Source organism: Lynx rufus, unplaced genomic scaffold, assembly GCF_022079265.1.
Source record: "Lynx rufus isolate CCGP_SWC_20201006 ecotype Redwood Valley unplaced genomic scaffold, mLynRuf1.p SCAF_6, whole genome shotgun sequence".
Taxonomy (NCBI): Eukaryota; Metazoa; Chordata; class Mammalia; order Carnivora; family Felidae; genus Lynx; species Lynx rufus.
The window spans coordinates 9,077,447-9,103,451 of NW_025814878.1; the positions used below are offsets into that span (position 1 = coordinate 9,077,447).

The 26,005-nt window shown below is 39.7% G+C and overlaps 1 protein-coding gene across 1 annotated transcript in view; it reads right to left on the bottom strand.

Annotated features, from left to right (window-relative positions):
• ESR1 (estrogen receptor 1) overlaps positions 1 to 26,005 on the bottom strand; it is a 274,532-nt gene that overhangs the window by 30,956 nt on the left and 217,571 nt on the right. Inside the window, exon 6 of the mRNA XM_047103088.1 lies at positions 1,879 to 2,012. Coding sequence (XP_046959044.1) covers positions 1,879 to 2,012 — 134 coding nt within the window. The remainder of the gene's footprint in view (positions 1 to 1,878; positions 2,013 to 26,005) is intronic.

The following is a 26,005-nucleotide window of genomic DNA, read 5'->3' on the forward strand; positions in this document are numbered from 1 at the left end:
AGTGGGAGGAAAGCCAGGTGGAGGGGCCAATCCTGCGGTGGGAAATATGTTTTGAGATTCTGGGGCCAGTCTTTAACAAAAGACTTTCTTGTGAGGGCTGACGAGTTGTTTCCTCTGGGATTTAAAACACCTGGGTCTACGAAGCCAACATTTTCATAGCAAAAGTCTTGCCTTTTTTATATATATACAATATTAAAAAAAAAAAAAAAAAAACCCTGTCATAGGAACAGAACGGTAATGTAGGAAGAGGCTACACAGATTTGAAGGAAAAATTTTTGGGTACTAAGATCAGAGCATTTACTTGTGTTGGTTATAGAACTCTGGCTAATTGTCACTTCCTGTCTGGAGTATTATTTCCTGGTAAAAGTGTGGAGGGGGGTGGGGCGGGGGAAGTCCCAGGCCTTGATAGGCCTGTTTGCCCTGAAGTTTCCAGATTGCCCACACGGAAGCGTCAGTGTGTGCCAGCCCTCCACTGAAGAAGGAGCAGGTTCAAGACCTGGCGCTGTGCAGACGAGTGGCACTGCTCCCAGAACTGTCGTCCAATAAAGAGCCATTGTGGGATCTGACCCCTTCGATGCGCTGGACAAATGACTCAAATGAAAAGCACAATGCATGTGAGTGGAGCCAGAAACTTGAATGGAGTGGTAATCACTTCCTTAGTGTGGATCACATCATTGTTCACGTAACTTCATTCTGTAATTCAGTCCTGGCCTCGTGGAGTAGTACAGATTTCCATTCACCGGTTGATAAGTGGGAATGATTACTGTGGTAACCATTAAGCGACACAGGGATACAGGTGACTAGCGCTGGTGGGGAAGGGGAGTGGAAAATGGCTAGGGGAGGTGCAAAGGGGTTAGCGTTCATCAGGAAGACACAAAATATCTACATATGTGATCGATACAAACTGCTGTTCAGCTATTGGGAAATTGGAGACTGCATCTGGATTCAAATCAGGCCTAGGGATTAAAAATAGCTATGGTTTCTATGTGAGAATGAGGTCAGATGCATCAACAGAACCAGGGATAGGGGTAAAGGTCCAGGCTAAAACTGTGAGGCTGACACCCAATTGTTGAGCTTTGGGTCCTACAGACTGGATATCTAGTGCTTAAATCCAAATACTGAGGGCCAGAAGGAACAGGGTGCTAAGCCACACTTTCCATCTGGGTGACCTGGAGAATATCTTTACACAACAGCCAACCTTACTGCGAACAAAAACAAAACAAACCAGAAATCCCCTACCCAGATGCTGCTCTCAGCTAAGTTTTCTCAAATGAATCAGTAGGAGGACACAGTTGACTTGGACACCAACAGACCAAATGAGAACTGCTTTTCAGCTGGACCACCTTACCATACTCCACATGCCTCAGTTTTAGGAGCAGGTGTTTCTAACTCTGAGCCAGTTATATTTGTCACCTAATCAGTTTTGACCAGAAACACGGTCAATCCCAAATAAGCCTCTTTCCTTCTTGGATCCTTACTGATATTGGTCACTTGGTCCACTTCTTTTCTGACACATATAGCTATCAACAGATGTATCTATACACCAGTTCCATTTTAATAAAAACATCCACCCTAAAATATGAATAGAAATAATAAAATAAAAACATCCCCAGTGTCTGTAAAAGGATGCAAACATTTCAACGAAAAGTCCATTTGATTCAACGTCCAATTTTTGTTCTTCATTCATCGGATTTGACCAGGACAGGCTCCACCTCCCTAAGTGGTCTACAATGACAACAGGTTATTTTAAATGTGCGTCAGTTGTTTCTTTCAAATTATATTATGCCTCCGTAACAGACAGCCTGTATCTGGCGGAAAATACAAGTAAATCTTTCTTCCAGTAACCCAGCATTAAATTCCCCCATGTTATCAACTAACCAGAATTAAGCAAAATGATGGATTTGAGACACACGAACTCCTCTCCCTGGAGATTCATCATGCGAAATCGAGATGACGTAGCCAGCAACATGTCAAAGATCTCCACCATCCCCTCTACACATTTTCCCTGGTTCCTATGAAGACACAGAAAATAAAAAGAAAAAAAAAAAGTATTAAAGCACAGATAAACTTTCAGATCCATGATAAGGTTCACATTCAAAAAAATCTACTGGCTCCAAATCTGTCACAAAAAACTGCAGCCCCTTCTCTTCATGGAGCATGAACATTCATTTGAATTCTAGAAGGCAAAACCAACAAAAAAAGGTTTTCCATCAATGAAACATTTCATTTCAAGTTCTTAGAAGAGACATACTGTTCAATTCCAAAATATGCCATGTTAAATATGGAGTTCTTCAAAGAGAACACAGGCAGTAACTTTTCTGACGTCGGCCATAGCAACTGGTTTTCTAGATAGGTCCCCTGAGGCAAGGGAAACAAAAGCAAAAATAAACTACTGGGACTACATCAAGATAAAAAGCTTCTGCGCAGCAAAGGAAACAATCAGCAGAACTAAAGGACAACCTGCTGAATGGGCGAAGATATTTGCAAATGACATATCCAATAAATATAAAGAACTTACAAAATTCAACAACCAAAAAACGAGTACAATTAAAAAATGGGTAGAAGACATGAACAGACATTTCTCCAAAGACATACAGATGACCTACAGACCTGAGAAGATACTAAATAAACATCACTCATCCTCACAGAAATGCAAATCAAAACTACAAGATATCACCTCACACCCATCAGCATAGCTAAAACAAACAACACAGGAAACAATAGATGTTGGTGAGGATGTATAGAAAAAGGAACACTCATGCACTGTTGATGGGACTGCAAACTGGTGCAGCCTCTGTGGGAGCAGTATGGGGGTTCCTCAGTAAGTTAAAAATAGGCCTGCCCTGAGATCTAACAATTACACTTTTGGGCATTTACCCAAAGAATTCAAAAGCACTAATTCAAAGGGCTATTTGCACCCCTATTTTTATAGCAGCATTACTTACAGTAGCCAAGATATAGAAGCAGCCCAAGCGTCCATCAGTTGATGAATGGATAAAGAAATGGTACATATAAACAATGGAATATTATTCAGCCACGAAAAAGAATGGAATCTAGCCATTTGCAGCAACATGCGTGAAGTGACATGAATTATACTGACATTCCCTCAGTATAATGCTGAGTGAAATAAGTCAGTCAGAGAAAGACAAGTACCATGTGATTTCACACACACGTGGAATTTCAGAAACAAAACAAATAAGCAAAGGGAAAAAAAAGAGACAAACCAAGAAACAGACTCATAACCATAGTGAACAGATGGTTTCCAGAGGGGAGGTGGGTGAGGGGGACGGGTAAAATAGGTGATGGGGATTTAGGAGTGCACTGTCACGATGAGCACTGGGCGATGTACACAAGTGTTGAATCACTATATCATATACCTGAAACTAATGTAACACTCTGCTGACTAATTGGAACTTAAAAAGAATTAAAAAATAGTTCTTCAACTTATGGGTAATCAAAAATGACTAAGATTCGGGTAAATGATTTTTCTAAGTACTTATTGATTTGCTACTGTATTATAGGCATTGTGCTAGTTATGGGAATAAAAGGAGGGCCTCTGCTCTCAATATGCTCATAACCTTAAAATAATATAGTCGGGTCTAACAGCTTGTATAAAGTGCTTTTGAAATACAGGAGAAAGTATAGCTGGGAACTGTGGCTGGATGAGAACCATTTATGTTGCCATAGGTGGCATTTGAGTTGATAGTTTAAGAAATGTAGGCTTTTCCTCAACAGGAGTGTGAAACATCACTGGAAGAGAGTCTTAAAGATGGAAAGGACGAGCAGAGTGAAGGAACACAGACCAGTGTGCTAGAGGTATGAAAGAGCTAAGAGATTAATCTGGGAAAGCAGGAAAAGGTCAGGTGACCAAGGATGTCCTACATTATAAGAAATTTAGGCTTTTTCCCCGTACAACAGAGCCTTGGCATGGAGGGTTTGACATTAGTAGTTGCAACTATTAATTGAGCAAACCTGAAGGTTTGTAATATGTAATAATTAGAAAAGAAAGTATTAGTATCTTTTTTATACGGTTGATGCAGAAATTAAATGAGATCGTACATATGACAGGAATCTGTGCATGTTTTTGTTCACAAGCTGGATTTGGGGCATGCTGTCTTTGAGGGGGACAAGAAGAATTTAAAATATCCTATGCTGGGGCACCTGGGTGGCTCAGTGAGTTAAGCGTCCAAATCTTGATTTCGGCTCAGGTCACGATCTCATGGTTCATGAGATCAAGCCCCACTTCAGGTTCTGTGCTGACAGCACAGAGCCTGCTTGGGATTCTCTCTCTCTCTCTCTCTCTCTCTCTCTCTCTCTCTCTCTCTCTCCCCCCCTGCTTGTGAGCACTCTCTTTCTCTTTCTCTCAAAATAAACATTTGAAAAAATAAAATAAAGTATCCTATGCATATGTAAACATACATTTGTGAAAAAATAATAATATAAAACATGAACAGTAAGCACATTGTCCACCACCTCGTTGTATTTTTTATTAATGTGTTTTGGAGTTCTTCATCAACTGTTTTTAACAGCTGCATAACTGTTTTTAACAGTATATGTTTTTCACTGAACAAAGCGCTATCTTTTTTTTTTTTTACCACTTCTTTGTTGGTTGACATTTCATTTGACTTCAAGTATTTTGCCGTTACAAACATTTCATGCAAAAACTATTCTTATGTTTGTCTTCAGACACAGGTACAAATAGCTATAGAAAAATTTCTAGAAGTAGAATTGCTAGATCAGAGGACTCATGAATTTTTAATATTGATAAATAGTTCAAACATTGCTTCCAAAAAGTGTGTACCAACAGGCTTTTGCTAGAAGAATATATCAGTTTAAACTCCTTTTCTGGGAGGTCTGCTCTTATCCTTTCCTGATATTTTTCTGTTAGGTTATTAGTCATTTTCACATCGATTCTTAAGTGCCCTTTATATATTATAGTAATTAGCCTTTTGTTCTGTGTATGTTCAATCCTTTTCTAATGGTGTGTCATGTTTTTCTTTTGTTTTATTTTTTCTGGTGTTTTCTTCTGCAAAATATTTAATTATTACATAATTGACTTACCAACCTTGTTTAGAAAAGTAGGTCTTGCTTGAAAATGTCACTTCCCTTCCAATAACATATAAAAAATTACCTTATGTTTCCTTCTAGTACAGCTCCATGTTTTTATGTTTAAGTCTTTCATCATCTGGGATTTATTTTTTGCAACAACCATACTTAAATATAGTCACATGTCATATCATTCACTCATGTGAAGGTGCACCTTGGTGGCACAATTAAGCATCCAACTTTGGCTCAGGTCGTGATCTCACAGTGCATGAGTTGGAGGTCGACGTTGGGCTCTGCGTTGACAGCTCAGAGCCTGGTCCAGCTGACTTTGGATTCGGTCTCCCTTTCTCTCTCTATCCCTACCCGACTTGTGCTCTCGCTCTCTCAAAAATAAATTAATAAACACTAAAAAAAATAAAGTATACAACTCAATCGATTTTATTATATTCACAGAGCTGTGAATTGCTTAGGATTTACTTTGTGTAAGACATGAGACAAAGACTCAGCTTAATATTTGTCCCAGGCAACTAGTTAGTTTTAACACCATTTATGTGACAAACCATCTCTTTATATATGAGTTGAAATATGCTAGGCACTTTCAATAAATTCATTTACTTTTTACAACTGCCCTCTAAGGTTATTATTTTTGCCATTGTCCAAATGAGGGAATTGGGACTCAAAACTGTTAAGTCAAACCATACTACCTACCACCAGAAGGAAGAATTCCAACAGTATTTTCTTTGTTTTTCTTTCTTGCTCTACTTTAATTCATTCAAAAAGATTTGCCGAGGGCCCATTACACATCAGGCCTTGTGTTAGACACTTGGGTACAGAGAAGAAAGACATGGATCTTGTTCATAAAGGTGTCCCAGGGACAGGGACAAGGGACAAGACAGACAAGGTGAAAGACCATGGAATACATTCCCCCAGAAAAGGTAGAGAAAGAAAGTCTTACGCCTAATGGCAGCCCCCCCCCCCAAGTTTAACCCCACCAATACTGAAGAAATGGCCACAGTCTTCTCCAATAAAGGTAAGTGGGGTCTTATGTAAAGTGTATATCATGGTATGTGGTACATCGTAGCAGCTATATTTAACTATTACGATCATATATGCAGATAAATACAGCCACAGATGTTAAGGGAGAGGTTGGCCTTTTGGACTCAAGTATCCAGAAAACAATTACCACAGTGCATGTTGGTTTTACTGCCATATCCGGCTTCGTGGAAGCTCTACCGAAGCAGAGGGGACTCTCTGTGTTGCTGAACAGGGGATGAGATAGTGGTCACAACCAAAGGGTGACTTGGCCTTAAGGAGGGACAGCACACTAGAAGGGAGTTTTTCTTGTCCTGTAGTCAAAAAAAATTTTTTTTATAAGCAGCACATTTTCTTTCTAGTGAAAAAATAAACAAGGATAGGGGAAAATGTTCAGAGGATGAAGCTTTAAAAATAACAACTCACAGCCAAAATAGAGAAATGTTCCTTTCTCAGTATAAAGTCTCTGTTTACTTAACAGACTGCACGCCGGCAGGGGAGGAACTCTCAGTGTGGGAGGGAGCCTGTGCTCACCTGCTGTGAGCAAAAGTTCAGTGCAGAAACTGAGAAAGTGGAGCCCCAGCAGTTCTCTTTCTTCTGGTCCCTTCTCAACAGTCTCCCACATTTTCCCCGCACGATGCTCGTTCTTATCCCCTCCGGCCAGAGTGGACCCCTCTCAGCCTCTTCTTACCGGATATCCTGTCAATTCTAACCAGCAGTTCTCACCTGCCCAGGTCCGCTGCTTGCTCTGCACATACCATAGGAACCATAGCCGGAGCCCCAACAAGGACACAGACCCACAGCTGTCAATTCCTTTCTCGTTCTGTGTGTGTGTGTGTGTGTGTTCCTATAGAGGATGTGGAGGGAGCAGACATTAAGTATAAAGCATTGAAACATTATGATAAGAAGACCCTGGGGCTGACCTTCCACGCAAACAAAAGTGCTTCTTAACTTTGAGGGCTCCTGGGGGGATATGCAATCCAGTGAAGCTGCAATTTTCTAAGCAGTGCTGTAAGAGTCTTGAAGAACTCGAAGCTGATGCCTCTATAAGAATAAACTCACTGTCCTTTCAATGGGAAAAACTCGCTTGTTTGAAACACTTCAGCGATTCTGCTCTTTGTGTAATAAATTAAAAATATGTGCTTTGATGGCCCTGAAGATGTTTCTGGTATATCACTAGAACGCTGTCCTCTTGGAGATAACTGCCTGGTTGTGTGGCATGCATGAATCTCCATGAGCATCGCTGGCACAGGTGAAAAGGCTGGTGATGTGAGCTAGTGAGCTGATGATGTGTCCCTTTCAGATCAGGTACAAACCTATGTGGACTTTAAAGGTTAGACAGACACCTGTTGTCTGCCGAACACAAAGGAACACTTTATTGTCCACTGAAGTCATTACATGCTGGGGTCAGGGCTTCATTTTCCAAGTCCTGCTGAAATACTGTCTACTAACCTTAAGGAGTCAATCAGACTAGAGCATTTAACTCAATTTCAGAGGGGACAGATGAATCAATAGCACCAGAAATGGGTGATTATACGAATCTGGAGGTAAAGTTGCCACAATAAGAGAAAATTAGGCTAAATCCATGAGCTGCTCATGAGACAGAGAAACACATAGGGTAAGGACCAACATTTATTTTTAAAGGAAACACAACGTCAGTCATAAATCAGAAGCAGTTTACCAAGCAGACCAACCCATGACCCCCACTGTGAGATGTGACAGCTGTGACAATGAACTCCTCCACCCATTACATCAATCCCTGTTCAGCGCACCTCAGAATCCCCTCGTGGGGAAACCTTGTTCTGTACTTTACCGTCTTTAGATGCGGTCCATCTGCACTTAAGTAGTGGGAGAAGGAACTTGAAAGAACATTTGCTTACGGTATGTCCCGGAAGTTTATCCTTTATAGAAATGAAAGCCTATTTCCACATGCAAAACAAAGAATCCTAATGCATGTAGGCAGATCAAACCTGCACTTGTATATCAGACAAAAGGTTAGTATCCAAAATCTATAAAGAACTTACCAAACTCAACACCTGAGAAACAAATAATCCAGTGAAGAAATGGGCAGAAGACATGAATAGAAAATTTTCCAAAGAAGACATCCAGATGGCCAACAAGCACATGAAAAGATGCTCAATGTCGCTCCTCATCAGGGAAATACAAATCAAAACCACCATGAGATACCACCTCACACTGGTCAGAGTGGCTAAAATGAACAACTCGGGAAACAACAGATGTTGGTGAGGATGTGGAGAAACGGGAACCCTCTTGTACTGTTGGTGGGAATGCAAACTGGTGCAGCCACTCTGGAAAACAGTGTGAAGGTTCCTCAAAAAATTAAAAATAGAATTACCCTATGACCCAGCAATAACACTACTAGGAATTCATCCAAATGATACAGGTGTACTGACTCATAGGGGCACATGTACCCCAATGTTTATAGCAGCACTCTCAACAATAGCCAAATTATGGAAAGAGTCCAAACGTCCATCAACTGATGAATGGATAAAGATGTGGTATAAAGGTATATATACAATTGAATACTAGTTGGCAGTGAGAAAGAATAAAATCTTGCCATTTGCAACAACGTGGAGGGAACTGAAGGGTATTATGCTAAGTGAAATAAGCCAGTCTGAGAAAGATATCATATGTTTTCACTCATATGTAAAATTTGAAAAACTTAACAGAAGACCATGGGAGAAGGGAAGGGGAAAAAATAGTTTCAAAGAGAGTGAGGAAAGCCTTAAGAGATGCTTAAATACAGAGAACAAACTGAGGGTTGATGGGGGGGAGGGGGAAATAGGCAATGGGCATTGAGGAGGGCACTTGTTGGGATGAGCACTGGGTGTTGTACATAAGCGATGAATCATGGGAATCTATTCCCAAAGCCAAGAGCACAGTGTATACACTATATGTTAGCTAGATTGACAATAAATTATACTTGAAAATATTAAAAACAATAAACTAATCTTACAAAATGTAGTTACCTCATAGCCTCTCTTTGTATGAGAAGACACTGATGGAAAAAGAAAACCAGGGAGATCAACATAAGACATTTAATTAAGTTGTCCTGCAAACAAAGTGCAATATGAGTAGAAAAAGATTACAAATTAAGGTGCTGTTGAAAATCAATAGTAGTAGGTTTTGTTGCATTTAAAGAGTTTCTATATCTTTGATGCCACAAAATCTCTCAGCATATGCTCTGAAACGCCATGACTCCATAAATATTTGTATGATCAAGAGGTTTACATACACAACTCTTTGGCATGTGGAACAAAATGCTGAAGACAGAAAATTATAAGCAATATATCTTGAAAGATGCAAAATGTGAATGGCTGTATCTCACAGCTTATTACTTGAGATGAGGGTGGTTAAGACTTTGGTGTCTGACTGCCAGGGTTCAAATCCTGGTGCATCTGTTTACCAATTATGTGACCTTGAACCGATTACATAAGGTGCCTGAATGAGCATATAGACAGACTCACCCACATTGGACGTAAGTTGAACAAGAAATAAGTACTCCATTGGGATGTGGTAGCTGTTTGATCCAGCAGGTTTGCCCGTGTGGATCAATAAAGAAATAGTACCGGAAATGAGGCAGTGCCATAAGAAACGTTTGCTCCCTTGGTGCCATCTTCCTTGGTAGGTGACTTTCCCTTGCAGGGACCCAAGATCCTTCTGACCTCTAGTTCTGCCCTGTCCAGGTCCTTGAAATGTTCTTCATTTGCACAGTTTTTGGGGAAAGGGCTGGGGTGGGCACAGAATGTGCATTGGCAGGAAGTGCTGTGAGCACCGGATGGCTCACGCAAAGGACAAGCTTTTCACCCCTCACTTCACATATGGCCAAAAAGAATAGTGGGAAGAAAGAACCTCCTAGAAGGTGAAGTCAGAGTACACGGAGAACAATGGAAAGCTCCTTTTCCCTAGAGAACAGATTCAGGGACTCAAAGAACTTTCAGGATCCTTCCCATAGAAGCCTTCCCTCATTCTGCCCAGTAGGATTTCACAACTGCTATGAAAGAGTGATACTGACTATTCCCCCTTCCCTTTTTTCTCAGTGGGAGCTTTAACTGCAGTTACTTTGCCCTTACTCCAACACTGGATATTGAGTGTATTTGTGGGGTGAGGCTGCCAAACTAGAAGTCACATCCATGCTTGATGGAGTGGACTGCACATCACTGAGAAATCTTTCAGCTGATGGACTTAGGGTGGGTACAGCGACAGCTACAACGTTGAACCATTTCCCTAGGGGAAGAGCAGTGTGTCCTCTACATATGGGAGAAGTGGATATGTGCTAACCAGAAGTGAAGACTGACAAAGACTGATGTATTCACCAAAATGCATTTCCTTTTCTCCTGCATTTCCCCCTAGACAACATTTCCCAGCCTCCCTTGTACTTAAGAGTGGCCATGTGCCTGGATTCTGCCTAATGAAAAGTGCGTGGAAATAATGTACATCACTTCTGTGATGAAAGAGTGAAAAATCAGGTGTGCCTTTCCTAGTCTTTCTCCTCGGTCTACTGCCCAAATGAAGAGCATCTCCAGGACCCAAGTAGAATCAAAAGTTGGAAGGATTCTGGTCTCTGAATGAGAAGATCACCTATCAAGATGCCTACACTGGACTTGAGTAAGAAATAAACTTTTGTGTGTTGAACAGCTGAAATTTTAGGGATATCTGTGGCAACTGTTAGCCTGAACTCCATGATAGAGAATAGATTCAGGAGTCTAACTACTCCTGCCCCAGCACACTCTTGACACACTGACACACAAGCACATTTAGAATACAAAAATATACTTACCTTCTGTAGACATGGCTACTGACTGATCAAAGGGATATAAGAAATATATTCTACGGCACCTTGCTTTATAGATTCTAATCACTTCCAACTGACATGATTAGGAAAGATGTCAATGAGTCTATGGCATTTGATGTAGGTCTCCAAGGATAGATTGAGTAGGAGGAAGAAAATCGCAGGCAGATTAACTCGAATCAGTAAAATTTGACAGGCGGAAGTAATGGCAGAGTCATGAGGAATCCAGCTGGTAGAGTTTGGTGTTTATAAGGAGAGAAACTTAGAAAGAGAGCTTAGTCAGCATGTGGTACGCTTGACAAAAGGCTTAGGACATAATATATAAGAAAAGATCATGGAAGGCTTATCAGTGAGTGACATGATCATGATGCTTTGGTATATTTAATTTGGCGTCAGTGTGCAGAGGAGAGTGAGGGAGAGAGGGGAGTCTGGAAAGAGACTGCAGGCATGAGGAAGGAAGAGAAGGCAAAAGACTGTGACCATGGTTACAAAGATAAACAATAGACAGTTTGGAAGTCTTCCGTGAAGGAACAATCAACAGACTTGGTGAATGATCCACAGAGTTGGGCAAAGAAAGGAAGAATTTAAAAACACCCTTGAAACTATATACCAGGATGACTGGAAAGATGATGGAAGAAATAGAAAAAATCGGAGGGCCTGGGTGGCTCATTCGTTTGGGCCTCCAACTTTTGATTTCAGCTCAGGTCATGATCTCACAGTTCGTGATCAGGCCCCATGTGGGGCTCCATGCTGGGTATGGAACCTGCTTACGATTCTCTCTCCCTCTCCCTCTGCTTCCCCACACATTCACACTCTCCTTCTCTCAGGAAGAAAGAAAGAAGAAAAATAAATAAAGAAAGGAAAGAAAGAAAGAAAGAAAGAAAGAAAGAAAGAAAGAAAGAAAGAGGAAGGAATGGAAAAAAATTGAAGAAATAAAGAAAACTAGAGGATTTATCATATGCCAGTAGAAGAAAAAATTCCTTTAAAAATTATTGAATTTAAAATTTCACAGGGCTATCTACTAGACATGACACCCAGGAAACTGTTTGTCTAGAACTTGAGAAAGAGGCCAGAACTAAATGTACGAAGTTGGACTAGTTTTTTCCACTTCCTACAGTGGGCATCTTTTCAAATTGGCACATCAAAATACAGCTCACCTTTGAAAATTTTTTTAAACATTCATTTATTTTTGAGAGAGAGTGTGATCAGGAGAGAGGGAGAGAGAGAGGGAGATACAGATTCTGAAGCAGGTTCCAGGCTCTAGGTTGTCAGTACAGAGCCTGATGAGGGCCTTGAACTCATGAACTGTGAAAGCATGACCTGAGCTGAAGTCAAATGCTTAACTGACTGAGCAACCCAGGCGCCCCTCACCTTTTAAATGAATATCTAGTATTTTACTCTATTTGTATTTATTTAAGTGTTCCCCTATTGATGGGCATTTATATTGTTTTCCATTTGGGGCTACAACAAACAGTGTGCAATTATCATGCTTGCACACATATTTTCCACACTTGCAAAAGTGTACAGAAAAATTCTTACACATATAATAGCAGAGCCAAGGAGTAAAAACATGTAAAACTTTAATAAGTATTGCCTAAATGTCTTCCAAAATAGTTGTACTAATTTACATTGCCCCAAACAGAGCATGAAAAATGTCTGGAAACAGATTTGGGAGGTATTTGAATAGAGACGGTTAAAACTGGGAAAAGGTGTGAGCCCATTAAGAAAAGCAGAGAAAGAGACAGAGACAGACTGACAGTGAAACAGAGAGACAGACAGAGAGAAAAAACAGGCAGAGGGAGGAAACTGGAGAGCAACAGCATCTCTGTCATGGAACCAAAGTGGAACCAGTCAAAAGGAGGAGTGGTCAGAGAAGTGGCAGAACAGGAGAGGCCACGATGCTGAAAGTTAGAAGGTCACCAGGAAAGGGTGTAGACTGGGATGGACTACAGAGAGGGACTGAGAGGGAGGGAAGGAGAGAGACATGGAAAAGTCAATGAGTGCAGACTTGATATCATCATAGAAGGTATGCCTTTTTCTAACTGAAGAATAAAAGAAGAAAGTGTGTGAAATGGGAGAAATTCTGCATTTACTGTTAGAAATAGTATCATTTCAAATTGTTTACTAAATAGGAAGTGATATTATTTGCAGAAAATGTGGGGAGGTAGATTGAGGCTGGAGATGTGAGGACACGAGAGGAAACCGTAAACGGTGTTAGGGGCCTGGGATTGGATAAGGCTTAAGCATGCCCTTGGATTTCTGGCCCTTGTCCAGTCTTCTCAAGTCCGTTTCTTACTGCCTACTTTGCAATTCTCACTGCACAAAACTTCTGAACAGACGATCCACAGCATTTGCTTGTGATGTTTGGATTATCATCCCCATCCTCCACTTCCTGCTCTTGGATATCTCTTTCTCACCTTTCAAGACTCAGATAGGTATCTCCTCTTCCAGGAAGAGACGTCTACCATTCTCTACTGTGTTATATACTCTTCCTCTGTGCTCTGAGAGTATAGTTTATATCAGTGGTCAGCAAATGCTTTCTCTATAAGACCAGAGGGTAGATAATTTAGACTTTATGGGCAATACAGTCTCTTTTACACTGACTCAACACTTTATGGTGAAAGCAGCCACAGACAACATGTAACCAATGAGCATGACTGTGTCTCAATAAAACTTTATTTACAAAAATAAGAGCAGACTGGATTTGGCCTATAGGCCATGCTTTGTTCATGTCTGCTGTATACATTGTCCTGTATTCAATGAATTTATTGAGCACCAATGATGTGCCCATGTCGGGTGGTGAGAATGTAATGAGGAGCAAGATAGGAATGTACCTGCCACAAAAGAACTTACAATCTACTTAGGAGGCAGATAGTTAAAAAGAAAAAGAAAAAAAGGAATAATTTGATACAGTTGTGATTCGTGGCATGAAGGAGGAAGAAAACTAGGTGTTCGGGGAATGAAGAACAGGGAGCCCTATGTGGGACAGAAGTCTGAGATGGCTACAGGGCGTCCTAAGAGATCTCAGAGACCTGAATGAAGCTCAGAAAAACCTCTGAGTCTAGAGATTCAGCTCTGGGGGCTGCCACTGGAGAGTGTCTGAGAGCAGAGAGAGAGGAGCAGACACCATGATGGGGAATACTGCCTGAAAGGAAGACAAGTCTGCGGGAGACACACGAGAGGACCAGTGCGGAAGATGGAAGAGAACCAGGGAGGAAGATGCGAAGAAGTACCGAACAATCTCTACATATTGGGTCAAGGAAGACAAGCATGGGTTTGGGCCAGATCAAGACGGTATCCTGGCCTTTTCTAGCAGTGCTGAGTAGCCTGGGGCTGAAAGGGAAATAAGTAGATGGTGGATAGGCACTGAAGCAAGCAAACTGACTCTTTAAGGATGGAGAAAAGTTGAGGGGACAGAGATTCTAGAGGGTAGTTTGCAGTGACTGATTATGGGGCTTAAGATGGACCAGGAGGAAAATAAAATCAGAAAACTGTTTGTAATCAAGAATAGGAGGTGTTAAGTATCAAAGACAAAGAATAGGTCCAGTAGGAAGAAGGGATAGTGGAAGCAGGAGCTACAGAGACTATATCCTGGAGAGTGAGCTTCCAATTTAAGATGTTGCTGGTGGTAGCGTTTCCAGTGAGTGGCATATACGAAAGGAGAGATGAAACCGAATAGCTGGAATGTAGAACCTTAAGAACACTGAGACTAATGCCCCTGTCATTATAACAAAGCACAGTATTAAGTAGCTGATTAAGAATTGACAAAAGATCTGTTTTAAAAAATTTCTCAGGGCTGGGGCACCTGGGTGGCTCAGTTAGTTAAGTGTCCAGCTCTTGATTTCGGCTCAGGTCACGACCTCACAGTTCGTGAGTTCGATCCCCACATCAGGCTCTGTGCTGATGGTGCCAATAGTGTGGAGCCTGCTTGGGATTCTCTCTCTCTCTCTCTCTCTCTCTCTCTCTCTCTCTCCCTCTCCCTCTCCCTCTCCCTCTCCCTCTCCCTCTCCCTCTCCACCCCCCCTTTGCTCCATGTGCTCTCTCTCTCTCAAAATAAATAAACTTTAAAAATATCTTTTAAAAAATAAAAAAATAAAAATAAAAATCTCCTGGAACTCATTTGTTTCTGACTCTTCGAAGACCTCCCAAGTGTTAGGTCTTTTCCTTGTAAGACTACTCCAAACAAATGCAGTGATCTGAAGGCTCCCAGAATAGGCACCACAAATTCTCTAAGAGGAAAGCTTATTTCTCTCATGCCCAGCCTTCCCTCTGCCCACCTGTCAACATGTAAACCTCGTGGTGTTTGGCCAAATTCCGTGCTTTATATGTTAGTGTCCTTTATCACATGCTATATTTCAAGGCAAATGAGCTAAAACATGATAATAACTAGCAAAAGATGCCATTCCTTTCAAGAAGGGTACCGTTTAGGCAGAGAATTATAGGGGGATAAAATGGAACAAAAACCAATAAGGCAAATCTTAAGAATATGGCCAGAAGACCATCCTCGTAGAGTTATTCTGAAAAATGGAGCTAAACACCATGTTGTCTGACTCATAGAAGGATTAGATTTCAAGGGGAAATGGATTTGGGTCCATTTCCTTGAGAAGAGTTGCTATGAGACTGAGAGCCAGCATTCTCTTCACTGAGTGTTTGAGGGATAAATGCACGGAGCAATTTAGCAGCATTTCAGAAATGTAAAGTTCTCAGAAGCCACATTCCAAGTGAAGCAGATATTGCTGAAGAAGTTGGGATGTGTGAGTCTAAAAAGAACGTTTTGAGCCCTCTGCTTCTCTTAGCTTAAATCCATATATGGCTTTGTTGCTGTTGCTGCTTTCATTTTAAACATAACCAAACAACACTGGTGCCCAGGAAATGGACTTCCAATGAGAGGAGGGAAAAGCCAAAAAGATTCTTTCAGCATAAAGAAGACCAGGCTTGTTGAAATCAAAGAAAGGGGTGAGTATTTCTCTCAGGCAGTGTCCTTGGGAGATTTTTACCTCAAGGTAAAAAATGATGACTTACGTATGGAAGAGTCTGCTATAGTTACGAGGCCACCCACACTCCATACCCAATCCCTTCCAGAATGAAGGCCCTACCCATGCCCCCTACTCATGCCCCGACACAGGGCCTGGGGACTCTCATTCCCTCCTCCTCTCTTTTTATATCTGTCTCCAGGGGTGGGCTCCAGCTTTGCAAAATTTGTTGTGAGCCTCCCTTTCAAACCTGGTGCCAGGGTACAGATAATTGATACACCTATTACTCACCCAGAAGGATTCAGACTCTTTTTTATCGTGCCAGTGCAAATGGTTGTCATGAAAATTACACAGGAAACATTAGCTTGACCCCCCCCGAGAGACGTGTCCAGATATTAGCTTCCGACACTTAGTCACCTCACGTCCATTTATCTTTATTAAGCTATCTGTCATACAGGAGTAAGACTCTAAGTAACTCTTTGCTATTTACTTTTCCCACATCAGGAGGCCAATAGGCAAAACAGTTTTTAAGCCAAGAGATATTTTCTAATAAATAGAACACACCCTAACATGTTCTCTTTCCCTATACTTTTGGGTGCTAAAGTGGCGAGAAAGGAGGTTAGAGTTGGTGATCACAGAGGCTTCTGTCAGAATGTGAAAAACACACTTCTAGGTTTGAATGATTTGTCAAAGGAAGATGGAATTCTATACTTTCAGATAATGATCCACTCAAGTTTGCTTGTTCAGTGTGTACAGTTTAAAGCTAAAGCAGGTCCCCAGAGGAAAATACACCAATGGCTGTGTCTACTCAAACACCCAGCTGAAAAGAGATTCAATCAATCTTTTAAGATACCGATAATCAAGTACATAAAACATAAAGAAGAATGCCTCAGTTATTCGTTTTTCATTTGGATGTTTTGGAATTATACAAACAAGCAAATAGGTAGTTTTTCTCCACTGTACTTAGAGGAGCAGATTCTGTTAATGGGAGTGAAGGTAAACGAGCGAACAGAGAGAGTGCCACCATGCTTGGATGTGAGAACAGGCTTTCTACTTTTGATAAGCCATTCTTTGTTTCTCCATAAAGAAAATACAATCAACACCTCATGTCTTCATTAACTCCCTTTTAGCTGTGCGCTATTTTTTTTTGAGTCCATTGTATATGTCAGTCTGTGTTAGACCCTAAAAACTCAAAGATCAATTTTATTCATAAATATTTATGGAGTCAGAATCTACCTACCGTTGTAGGCACTGAGTTGTGTTGGGGGTATAACAATGAGCACAACATTGCCCTACTGCAGTATCTAGTTTAGTAAGGTAGGCAGATATGAAACACACACACACACACACACACACACACACACACAACAATAGAATAAAACTATTAACTGCAACAAGTTCCAAGAAGGAAGAGTATGGGGTCTAATGAGAGTATAACAAGGGAAGTATGATAGGTAAGGGGAATGTGGGTGTCAGAGAAGGCCTCTTTGAGGACATGACATTTAATCCGGAATTCAAAGAACTAGGAGTTAGACGGGACAAAAACTGGCAAGAGTGTACCAAAGAGAGAGACTTGTGTTTAGGTTTTAGAAGCAAGAAAATGCTTGATGAGTTTGAGAAACTAAGAGCAGGTCAACATCCTGAAACTCTGGAACTCGGTGGTCCCAGGCACAAGTGGTCCTGGGTGAGACTGAAGAAGCAAACACAAAAACTGGGCCTCAGGCTTTGCTCAGCAAGGTGGTCTTTATCCCCAGGCCAAAAGAGGGCACAGCACTTTCATGAGAATTCCTAAAAGAATTTAAGAGAAGGGTGACCAGAGATGAGACTCACAGGGGGAATATTCCCTCAAGTCTCTACAGCAAGAAGAAAACAAAATTCATATTTCTTAACCTGGTCGTCCCAGTTGCAAAAGTTCTCATGCACACAAAAACCAAACAAAATACACCACAGTCAGTCATGGCCATTGAAGTGCCTGAAGAAAACACAATTCTTTTCTTTCCCTTTTTTTTTTTTTTTTGATATGAAACCTTCATCTATTCTCTATCCTTTAAGACAAATGGCACATATCTGGTACAGAGTGTTGGAATTCCAATAACTAAAACAATGGCCTAGAATTCTCATAGGGATTCTAGTTACTCATCCATTTGGGATTTATCCCAAGCACAATGCAAGTTAGTCTAAGTCCCTAACTTGCCTGAAGCTTCCACTCGAGTGGTGGAATCAGATAACAAATAAATATAGACAAAATAATCTTGGATTGTGATAAGTGCTTTCAGGAATTAAAACAGGGAATGGCAGGTGAATTGGTAGAGGGCCACCTTATGTAGCTTAGACGGGTCCTTGAGGAGGTCACATGCAACTGAGGCCTGAGATGTTTTGAGGCAATCCAGACTCCATTTTTAGAAGAGAAGTTTTTCGTGTTTTTCATTAGGATAAGAAATAGAAGAAGGTAGTTATTTTAATGGTTGTTTTCAAGGTTAGGAAATACTGTTCTGGCTTTGAAATCCAATTAAGACCAACAAACGCATGCCCTTTGCCAAACAATCCAAGAAATTTGAATTAATAAAGTAGAATCAGAAGTGACCTGAGCACCACCTTCCTCTTGGAATCTTAGCCTTTTCATACTAAAAGTATAACTGCCACCATGAAGAGAATAACAGCTTCCCCTAAAAGCCAGTGAAACAAACAAGGCCCATGAATAGAGTTAACCAAAGCTACCAGGACTTTTTAGCTCACATTTGAAACAATCCTGCCTAGTGAATGCATCTTTCTTTAATGTTTACCGTTCTTTTGGAGTGCTTTTGTTCCCTTTGTCAATTTCTTTTATTATCGACAATCTTTGCCTCGAGTAAACCATATAATTTCCACTTTCTAATAACTTCATGTAATGTTTCCGAATCTAAGTTTGAATCAAAGGAAAATTTGGACATAAACGTATCTATTTCAAGAAGGGTAAGTGATACCAAAAGCTGCTTCCAGCATGGTGAAGGCAGTGGATATGTATCTGCCGAGTTATTGGCAGCTGTTTCTCGTAGCTCTTGCATTTAGGTGCTCAGAGAAGTGGATTTTTACATTTTTCTCTGGGTTTTGCTAAAATCTGAGAAAGGTAGCCACCGTGCACTGGGCTGCAATTGGTAGCATCATGTAACCAGTGCTGTACCAGGAAAGGCGGATCTGTGTTCTCGGCCCCCCTCCGTCAGTAAATGGCTGTGCAAATCACAGCCCCTTTCTGCGATTCCATTTGGGCAAATGTGGGCAAATCGCTTCCCCTTTCTGCAATTCCATTTCTTCATCTGTAAGCAAGGAGGCCAGAACCCATCAATGGCATTCACACCATTCTTAAAAGTGGTATCCTGATTAAATAATATATGCAACTCTCCAATTATAAAACAGAATAAAGCGCCTCTGCTTTGGGAGAACTGTGAGCATGTCCCAGGGACCCACTCCTACCTTCCTCCAAGGCCACCTCTTAGCCATCTCCTTGGAAAGACCCACGGAAGACCAGTTTGAAGAGGACCACCCTAAGCCTTAAAAGCTATTTCCGTTCTTGAATAATGATGCAGTGACTTTGTAAGTGCAGATAAGGTAAGTCCCCAAAATAACACCTCATAGAATCAACGTTACCTAGACTTACTAACATCTGCAAAGAAGGTAAAAGCATTTACTCACTCTCTTTCATTACTTAGCTCCACTTTTGGTGACGAAACTTCTTAAGATACGGTTACTCTTTTCTTGGCACCAACGGAATCTCACACATTAGGCCATGACGCAATTTAGCTCCGCTATCAATCCAAACAATAGGAACAGAGTCACAATATCTCTTCTCACTGTGTGCTAACAAGCACGGTCTAAGCACTTGACATCCACTCATCGAATCCTTATCAAATTCCATGAAAAGGATATTATGATTACAGAAAAAGAAATTGAAGCATGGAAAGGTCAAGTGACTGCCCCAAGTCACAGGTAGTTAATAGCCAATCTGCAGTCTGGGTCCAGAGCCTGGGCTCTCAGACATCACACACGACGGCCCCTCCGCAACCATCCAGCTGAGCTCGCGTTCGTGTGCCTTCACTCTCTTTTGTGCCCTCTCCCGGGCTGAACCCTCCTTCTCTCCGGGAGCCTCGTCACACACGCATCTGTGGATCTGAACACGAGGGTGGAGAACCGTGGCCTGGTTGATCTCCACGCTACTGCTGTGCTGAGACTTTAAAGATTCCTACAACTCTCTTCTCAACAGGTTCCAAGGTGGGATTAATGATCAAGTGCGCCGTGCCTGTCCTGGGACCGAGACACGGAAGCTCGGCCCCAGATTCATAGATTGAAGACTCCACAGCACTCCTTCCTGCACCCTGGGAGTGAACCATACATTTGCCCACAGTAAATAACCCTACGCTTTGCCATCTACTACTCCCTGTGCCACTTTTCCCAAAATTAGGCCTGGACTATGTGTGCACCTACAGACACACCGCTTCTTCCCCTCATTTGGTATTTGTCTACTTTTTATGGACACATGAAGCCTTATATAGTCATGTAATGTCCTTTTCCCCTCAATAGATTATAGACATTCGGAGGACAGGGTTGTATTTTATTTACCTCTATATTCCTAATGCGTAGGAAAATATTGATGTTAATAATCAGCACCACTTATTTATGGTACAGTGAGAAAGCAATGGAATTGGAGTAAGGAGTCTTGATTCCTGCCACTAGCTAGCCTTGCGATCGTAAGCAGATACCTTAACGGCTGTAAATCATATTTTCCCGAAGGGAAGATGAACATTATAACGTCTATCTTGATATCCTCAAAGAGCTGTCCTAAGGATAAGTGAGAGAATGTGTGGGATAGCACATTATAAAGCATGATCATGACACATAATGTAGAATCATCATCACACTGAAGACTTACCCTTTTTTTCTAGAAGGGTTGATGCTGAGGCCTTTTTTAAGCAATGCGATCTAACAGAGGGAAAGGTCATAAATGCTTATTAGAAACTGAAATGAAAATCAAGAAAATTTCACTGAGTTTCATTAACAGCAAGGCTCAACATCATCTATGTGACTTCAAAGGCCATATGAACCTGTTCTACTCAGAGCAGAGTCATATATACTGACATTTTCAGGAAAGAAATGAAGACGATCTATGTGTCATTTATGGGTAAATGTGTCTTTCTCATCATCCTTACCATAAAGGGCAACATTTTGGCCTTCGGTTTGTTGTTCATTTGTTTTTATGATATCTCCCTCTCTTTCATTTTCTCTTTCCCCTTATTAAATATTTCCAAAGCTTCAGGCCACAGTACACGCAGAAATTATATCTTTAGTCTAACAGAATAACACTAAACTGGGCCAATGCCATTACTCTAAGTTACCAGAAACTTCTTTAAGAAACTAAAGTAGGGACTGAAGTATAATCCTATCATCTCATCAGTGGTTGGCACTATAGCGTTTGTTCTGGAAACAAGTGGTAAACAAAACTTGAGCCCATCCTTGGGCTTTTAGAAAAACATTTTTATCCTTTTTCCCCTACCCAATGTATTCCCAAGGACTCCATGCTGCACTCTGACCTCCCAGGCCTCAAGGATGGCTAAAATTGATTCTGAACCAAGGTAAACAGGGTTCCTCCCAAGGGCTTGGAGAGCTCCAGTCTGCAGAAAGCTAATGAAGCCCTTGAACTAGCATGCTTCTCTTCTACCCACACTTTATTGAAATGCTTTTGAGTCTTATTGTGTTGTAATTACATACTATAGAAAACTCAACCAACATCTATTTCAAGGATTGGGCCCATGACTCTTACTAAAACATTTCAATTCCATTTTCCTGAGCATACAATCTCTAAATGCATCTGTGAGGGCCCTCCACATGTATTTTCATTTCACATTTCAGAAAACTTAAAATGATGCAGGTTCCTGACTTTGCTGATGATGGATGTAAAGAGTATGATGCTGTGGGCTGTTCAGATTGTTCTCTTTCTTCACTATAGTTTCAGTGTAATATTTGATTCACACAAAAGAATTTTAACAATATATATGTTTTGTAAAGCATAATAAAAAATGAATAGCCATTTATCTACAACCTACCTTCTTTTTATTTTCTTTATAAACCCTGTGAATTGTAGAGGGATCAATTTTATCAATATTTCTTTCACAGCTAGTAATTTTTGCCTCATTTTTCCAGACATAATTGCCAACACTGAGATAGACATTTTCTTACATTTTCTTATAAAAATTCTACCTTTGTCTCTCAATTAAGTCCTTCATTCATCCGGAATTAGTTTTTTTCACATGTTATGAATGAGGATCAAATTTGTTTATTTATTTTTCTATGTAGGTGCCCAGTTGCTCCAGGACCATTACTGAAATTGTTCTTCTTTTCCCTTAAAATCTCAATGTTCTCTCTCTCATAGGTCAGTTGTTCATAAATGTCAGTTTCTGAGCTCTCTTTCCTATTCCATCAGCCAATGTGCTTATTTCTATGCCGTACCACATTGTCTTAAATATAACAGCCTTATGACGTTGTAGCTTAGTTATTAGAGGTTTTTTAGCCAACTTCCCCACTTTAATTTCAGCCTTCAAAAGCATTTAGGCTAACTTGGTCTTTGACTTTTACCACATATATTTTACAATAAACCCAGAATTATGATTGGAAATGCACTGAAGTTATAGATCAATTTGTGGTGAACTGATACATTTTCAATAATGAAACTTCCTAGCCATAAACATAGTATAGCTTTCTTTTTAATGCTTTATATTCTCAATGTCTTTCAATAGAGGTACCTAACGGTCTCTAAAGAGCTCCTGCCATTTCGTTATTAAATTCATTCCAAAATACATTATAGTTTCTATTACTACTATAAAAAGGATATATAATTTATAAATCATTCTAAATATATATATATAAATATGTAATATTTAATTATATATGTATAATATATTACGTATATATTTTAATTTCGTGTTTGTTGCTAATGTAAAGAAATAGATTTGTATGTTGATTAACTGGACCTTATAAACATTCTTCTGGAATTGAGTATCAGAAAGATAACAAGGCAAGTTCCTATCTAGGACTGTTTTAAACTGGATGTATCAAGTCTGTCTAAATTGCTCATGGTAAAAAACAAAAACCTGGGATTTTTTATTTTATGGGATGCAGCTGTTAACAAATGGAACCTAATCTCATAGGCTTTTTTTCTTCATGACTAACAAAATACAGAAACTGAGTAGCACAGGCCATCTTTCGCTTGGATCCTTTGCTAGTTGTTAGTAAAAACCTGGTGTGTTGAGACCTGTGATTCACTGGCGTCTGTGACAATTCAGCTCTTGGAGGTACTGCTATCCACAGAATAAATGAAAACTGTAGCTCTATATTTCAGAATTAAAAATACTGAAGACAATGCCAAAAGCTTTGAGTAGATGCACATATTATAAACAGAAAATATAGAAATGATATGGTCAGGCAACAGAAACAAAACAAGAACTGAGACATTTTAGAAACAAATCTGACAATCGAGGGAAAACATTCAGAAATAGCCTAGATCAGACAGGACATAACAGCAAATAGGCTGTATGGGCAACATGATGTGGGGGACAAAGGATGCATAGATAAAGAGTGAAGGAAAAGAGTAAAAGGATTTAACAGAAAGTCACAAATAGGAACTAGGGGTAAAAAGTATCCTTTGTGTGTTTAAATGGGCCCCTAAAGAAGTAAACCAAAACAATGTAGCTAAACCATTATTTAAAACTATAAATTAAGAAAGTCAAGGAGTAAAAGAAGATTTCAGTCTATGTATTCAAAAGCCACACCAGGTACCCAGGAAAATTGACTGAAAATGGTCAGCAAAGATATATATAGCTTCATAAGATTACTAAAAATTTAAGTCCATGGGGGGAAAAAACTGTAGCATTCAGACAGCATCCAAATCACTAATAAGGAAAAGAAAACCAGACTGCCATCCAACTTCTTGCCAGCAAAATTTCACACTAGAAAACAATGGAGCAATCATTAAAAAATACTTGAGGAAAAATGTGAGCCAAAGACTTTATATATAGCCAAACTTTCCACATAAAGGACACAGAAAAACAATTATAAACATTTTAAAACTAAAAAAGTGTCCTCGTGAACCTTTCCTGATAAATGAGGCCCCAGATAGGGGCGCCTGGGTGGCGCAGTCGGTTAAGCGTCCGACTTCAGCCAGGTCACGATCTCGCGGTCCGTGAGTTCGAGCCCCGCGTCGGGCTCTGGGCTGATGGCTCGGAGCCTGGAGCCTGTTTCCGATTCTGTGTCTCCCTCTCTCTCTGCCCCTCCCCCGTTCATGCTCTGTCTCTCTCTGTCCCAAAAATAAATAAACGTTGAAAAAAAAATTAAAAAAAAAAAATGAGGCCCCAGACAAATCAAAACAGAAAGATTAGGAAACCTTCAGCATATGGTCTGAGAGTGGTCATTAAATATGTTAATGATAGTTAACGCTAAAAATTGGGGTGAGGTGTTACAAAAAAAGCATCTAAGTATCATAAGTTCTAACAGTGTATAAAAATACAAATGATGAAAAGGGAAGAGTCATAGGCATTATTAGCTAATAATTACCTCATAGGTATTAGGTGAATAAGTTGATAATATCTGTAAAGCTTAAGTATATGTAACACTACAAAGTTTAACACTAAAATAATCCTAGCGGCTAAAAACTTGGACCATGGTTGAGGATGTTAAATTGCTAGCTAATTTCACTACTGCTCAAAGTAGCAAATAAACAGTTTCTAAAGGAAGAACTGACTAAATATATACAAATCTAACAACCAAAAACAAAAATGCAAAAGACCTAACAACAAAAGAAAATAAACAAAAATAGCAAAGAGACCTTTTAATATGTGGGAAACATAAAATAACAGAACTCAGAATTTGAATCAAATATAGAGGTTGTATCAATAAATATACGTTGGCTTTACTCATCTATTAAAAATATTCCCAGCTTGACTGTTAAAGTAAAATCCAATTAGTATGAAGTAAAATCCAATCTAATTTACTATTAAAGTAAAATCCAACTTATATAGACTCTATAAAATAGAGACCTAAAGCAAAGATAGTCAGGTATTAAAAATCAAGAATGAAAATAATACATTAAGTAAGTGAAAATAAAAAGACCCCAGGGTCATGATCTTGATATTAGATGGTAAAATTCAATGCAGAGAAAAGAGCAAATGAATAAAAAACTTTGCAACACAAAAATCTATACTGGGCAATAAAGATAAAGCAAATATAAGTATCTGTAAGATAAAAGGTCATGGATTCTCATTAAGTAGAAATGATGAATAAGATAAATGATGGATAAGAAATAAACATAGGCAGGCAGATACTTTACGTTCTACCTTAATAAGAGTACATGGACTTTCATAACAAGTGTATATGGAACACTGTGTATATGAAAAACTGAAATTACATTAGGTTACAAACAAAAACTTTAATAAGTTCCAAGAATAACTGAAATAATATAAGCAGTACTCTTTGATTCCAAAGCAAAACAAATGTTTATTAATAACAAACAAAAACAAAAATTACCCTTTAAGCCTGGAAATTAAACTGTTTATTAAACAACTCTTGAATGAAAGGGAAAATAAAATGTGAAATTGCTGAATTTTTAGAAAATAAGGATAATAAAAGCAACATAGAATCTATGGGGGACAAAAGAATCTATGGGACATAACTAAAGCAGACCTTTGAGAAAACTCTTTGCATTGACTATATTATGAAATGAAAATAAACAATCTTAAAATCAATTCAAAAAGTGAGAGAAAGAATTACAAAGTTAACTGACTAAAGCAAAAGGAAGGTCTTAATAAAGCTAACAATATAATGATGAGTTAGAAAGTAGAACACTGGCAGAACCAATAAAAGAAAAATTTAAGCTAGTCTTTTAGGGAAAAGAACTGACAAAATAGAGAAACCACTAGCTGACCTAAGTTTTCTAAAAGAAGGCTACAGACACAAAATAAATTACAAGGTGGAAGTAACCATCAAGCCAAAGAAAAAAATTTAAAAATCATTAGAAACTACTTTGTCCAGTTCAATGCAATAGATTTGAAAAACTCAATAAAATGAATAACTTCATCAGATTTATTCACCAAAACTGACTCCAGAAGAGGTAAACAGTCAA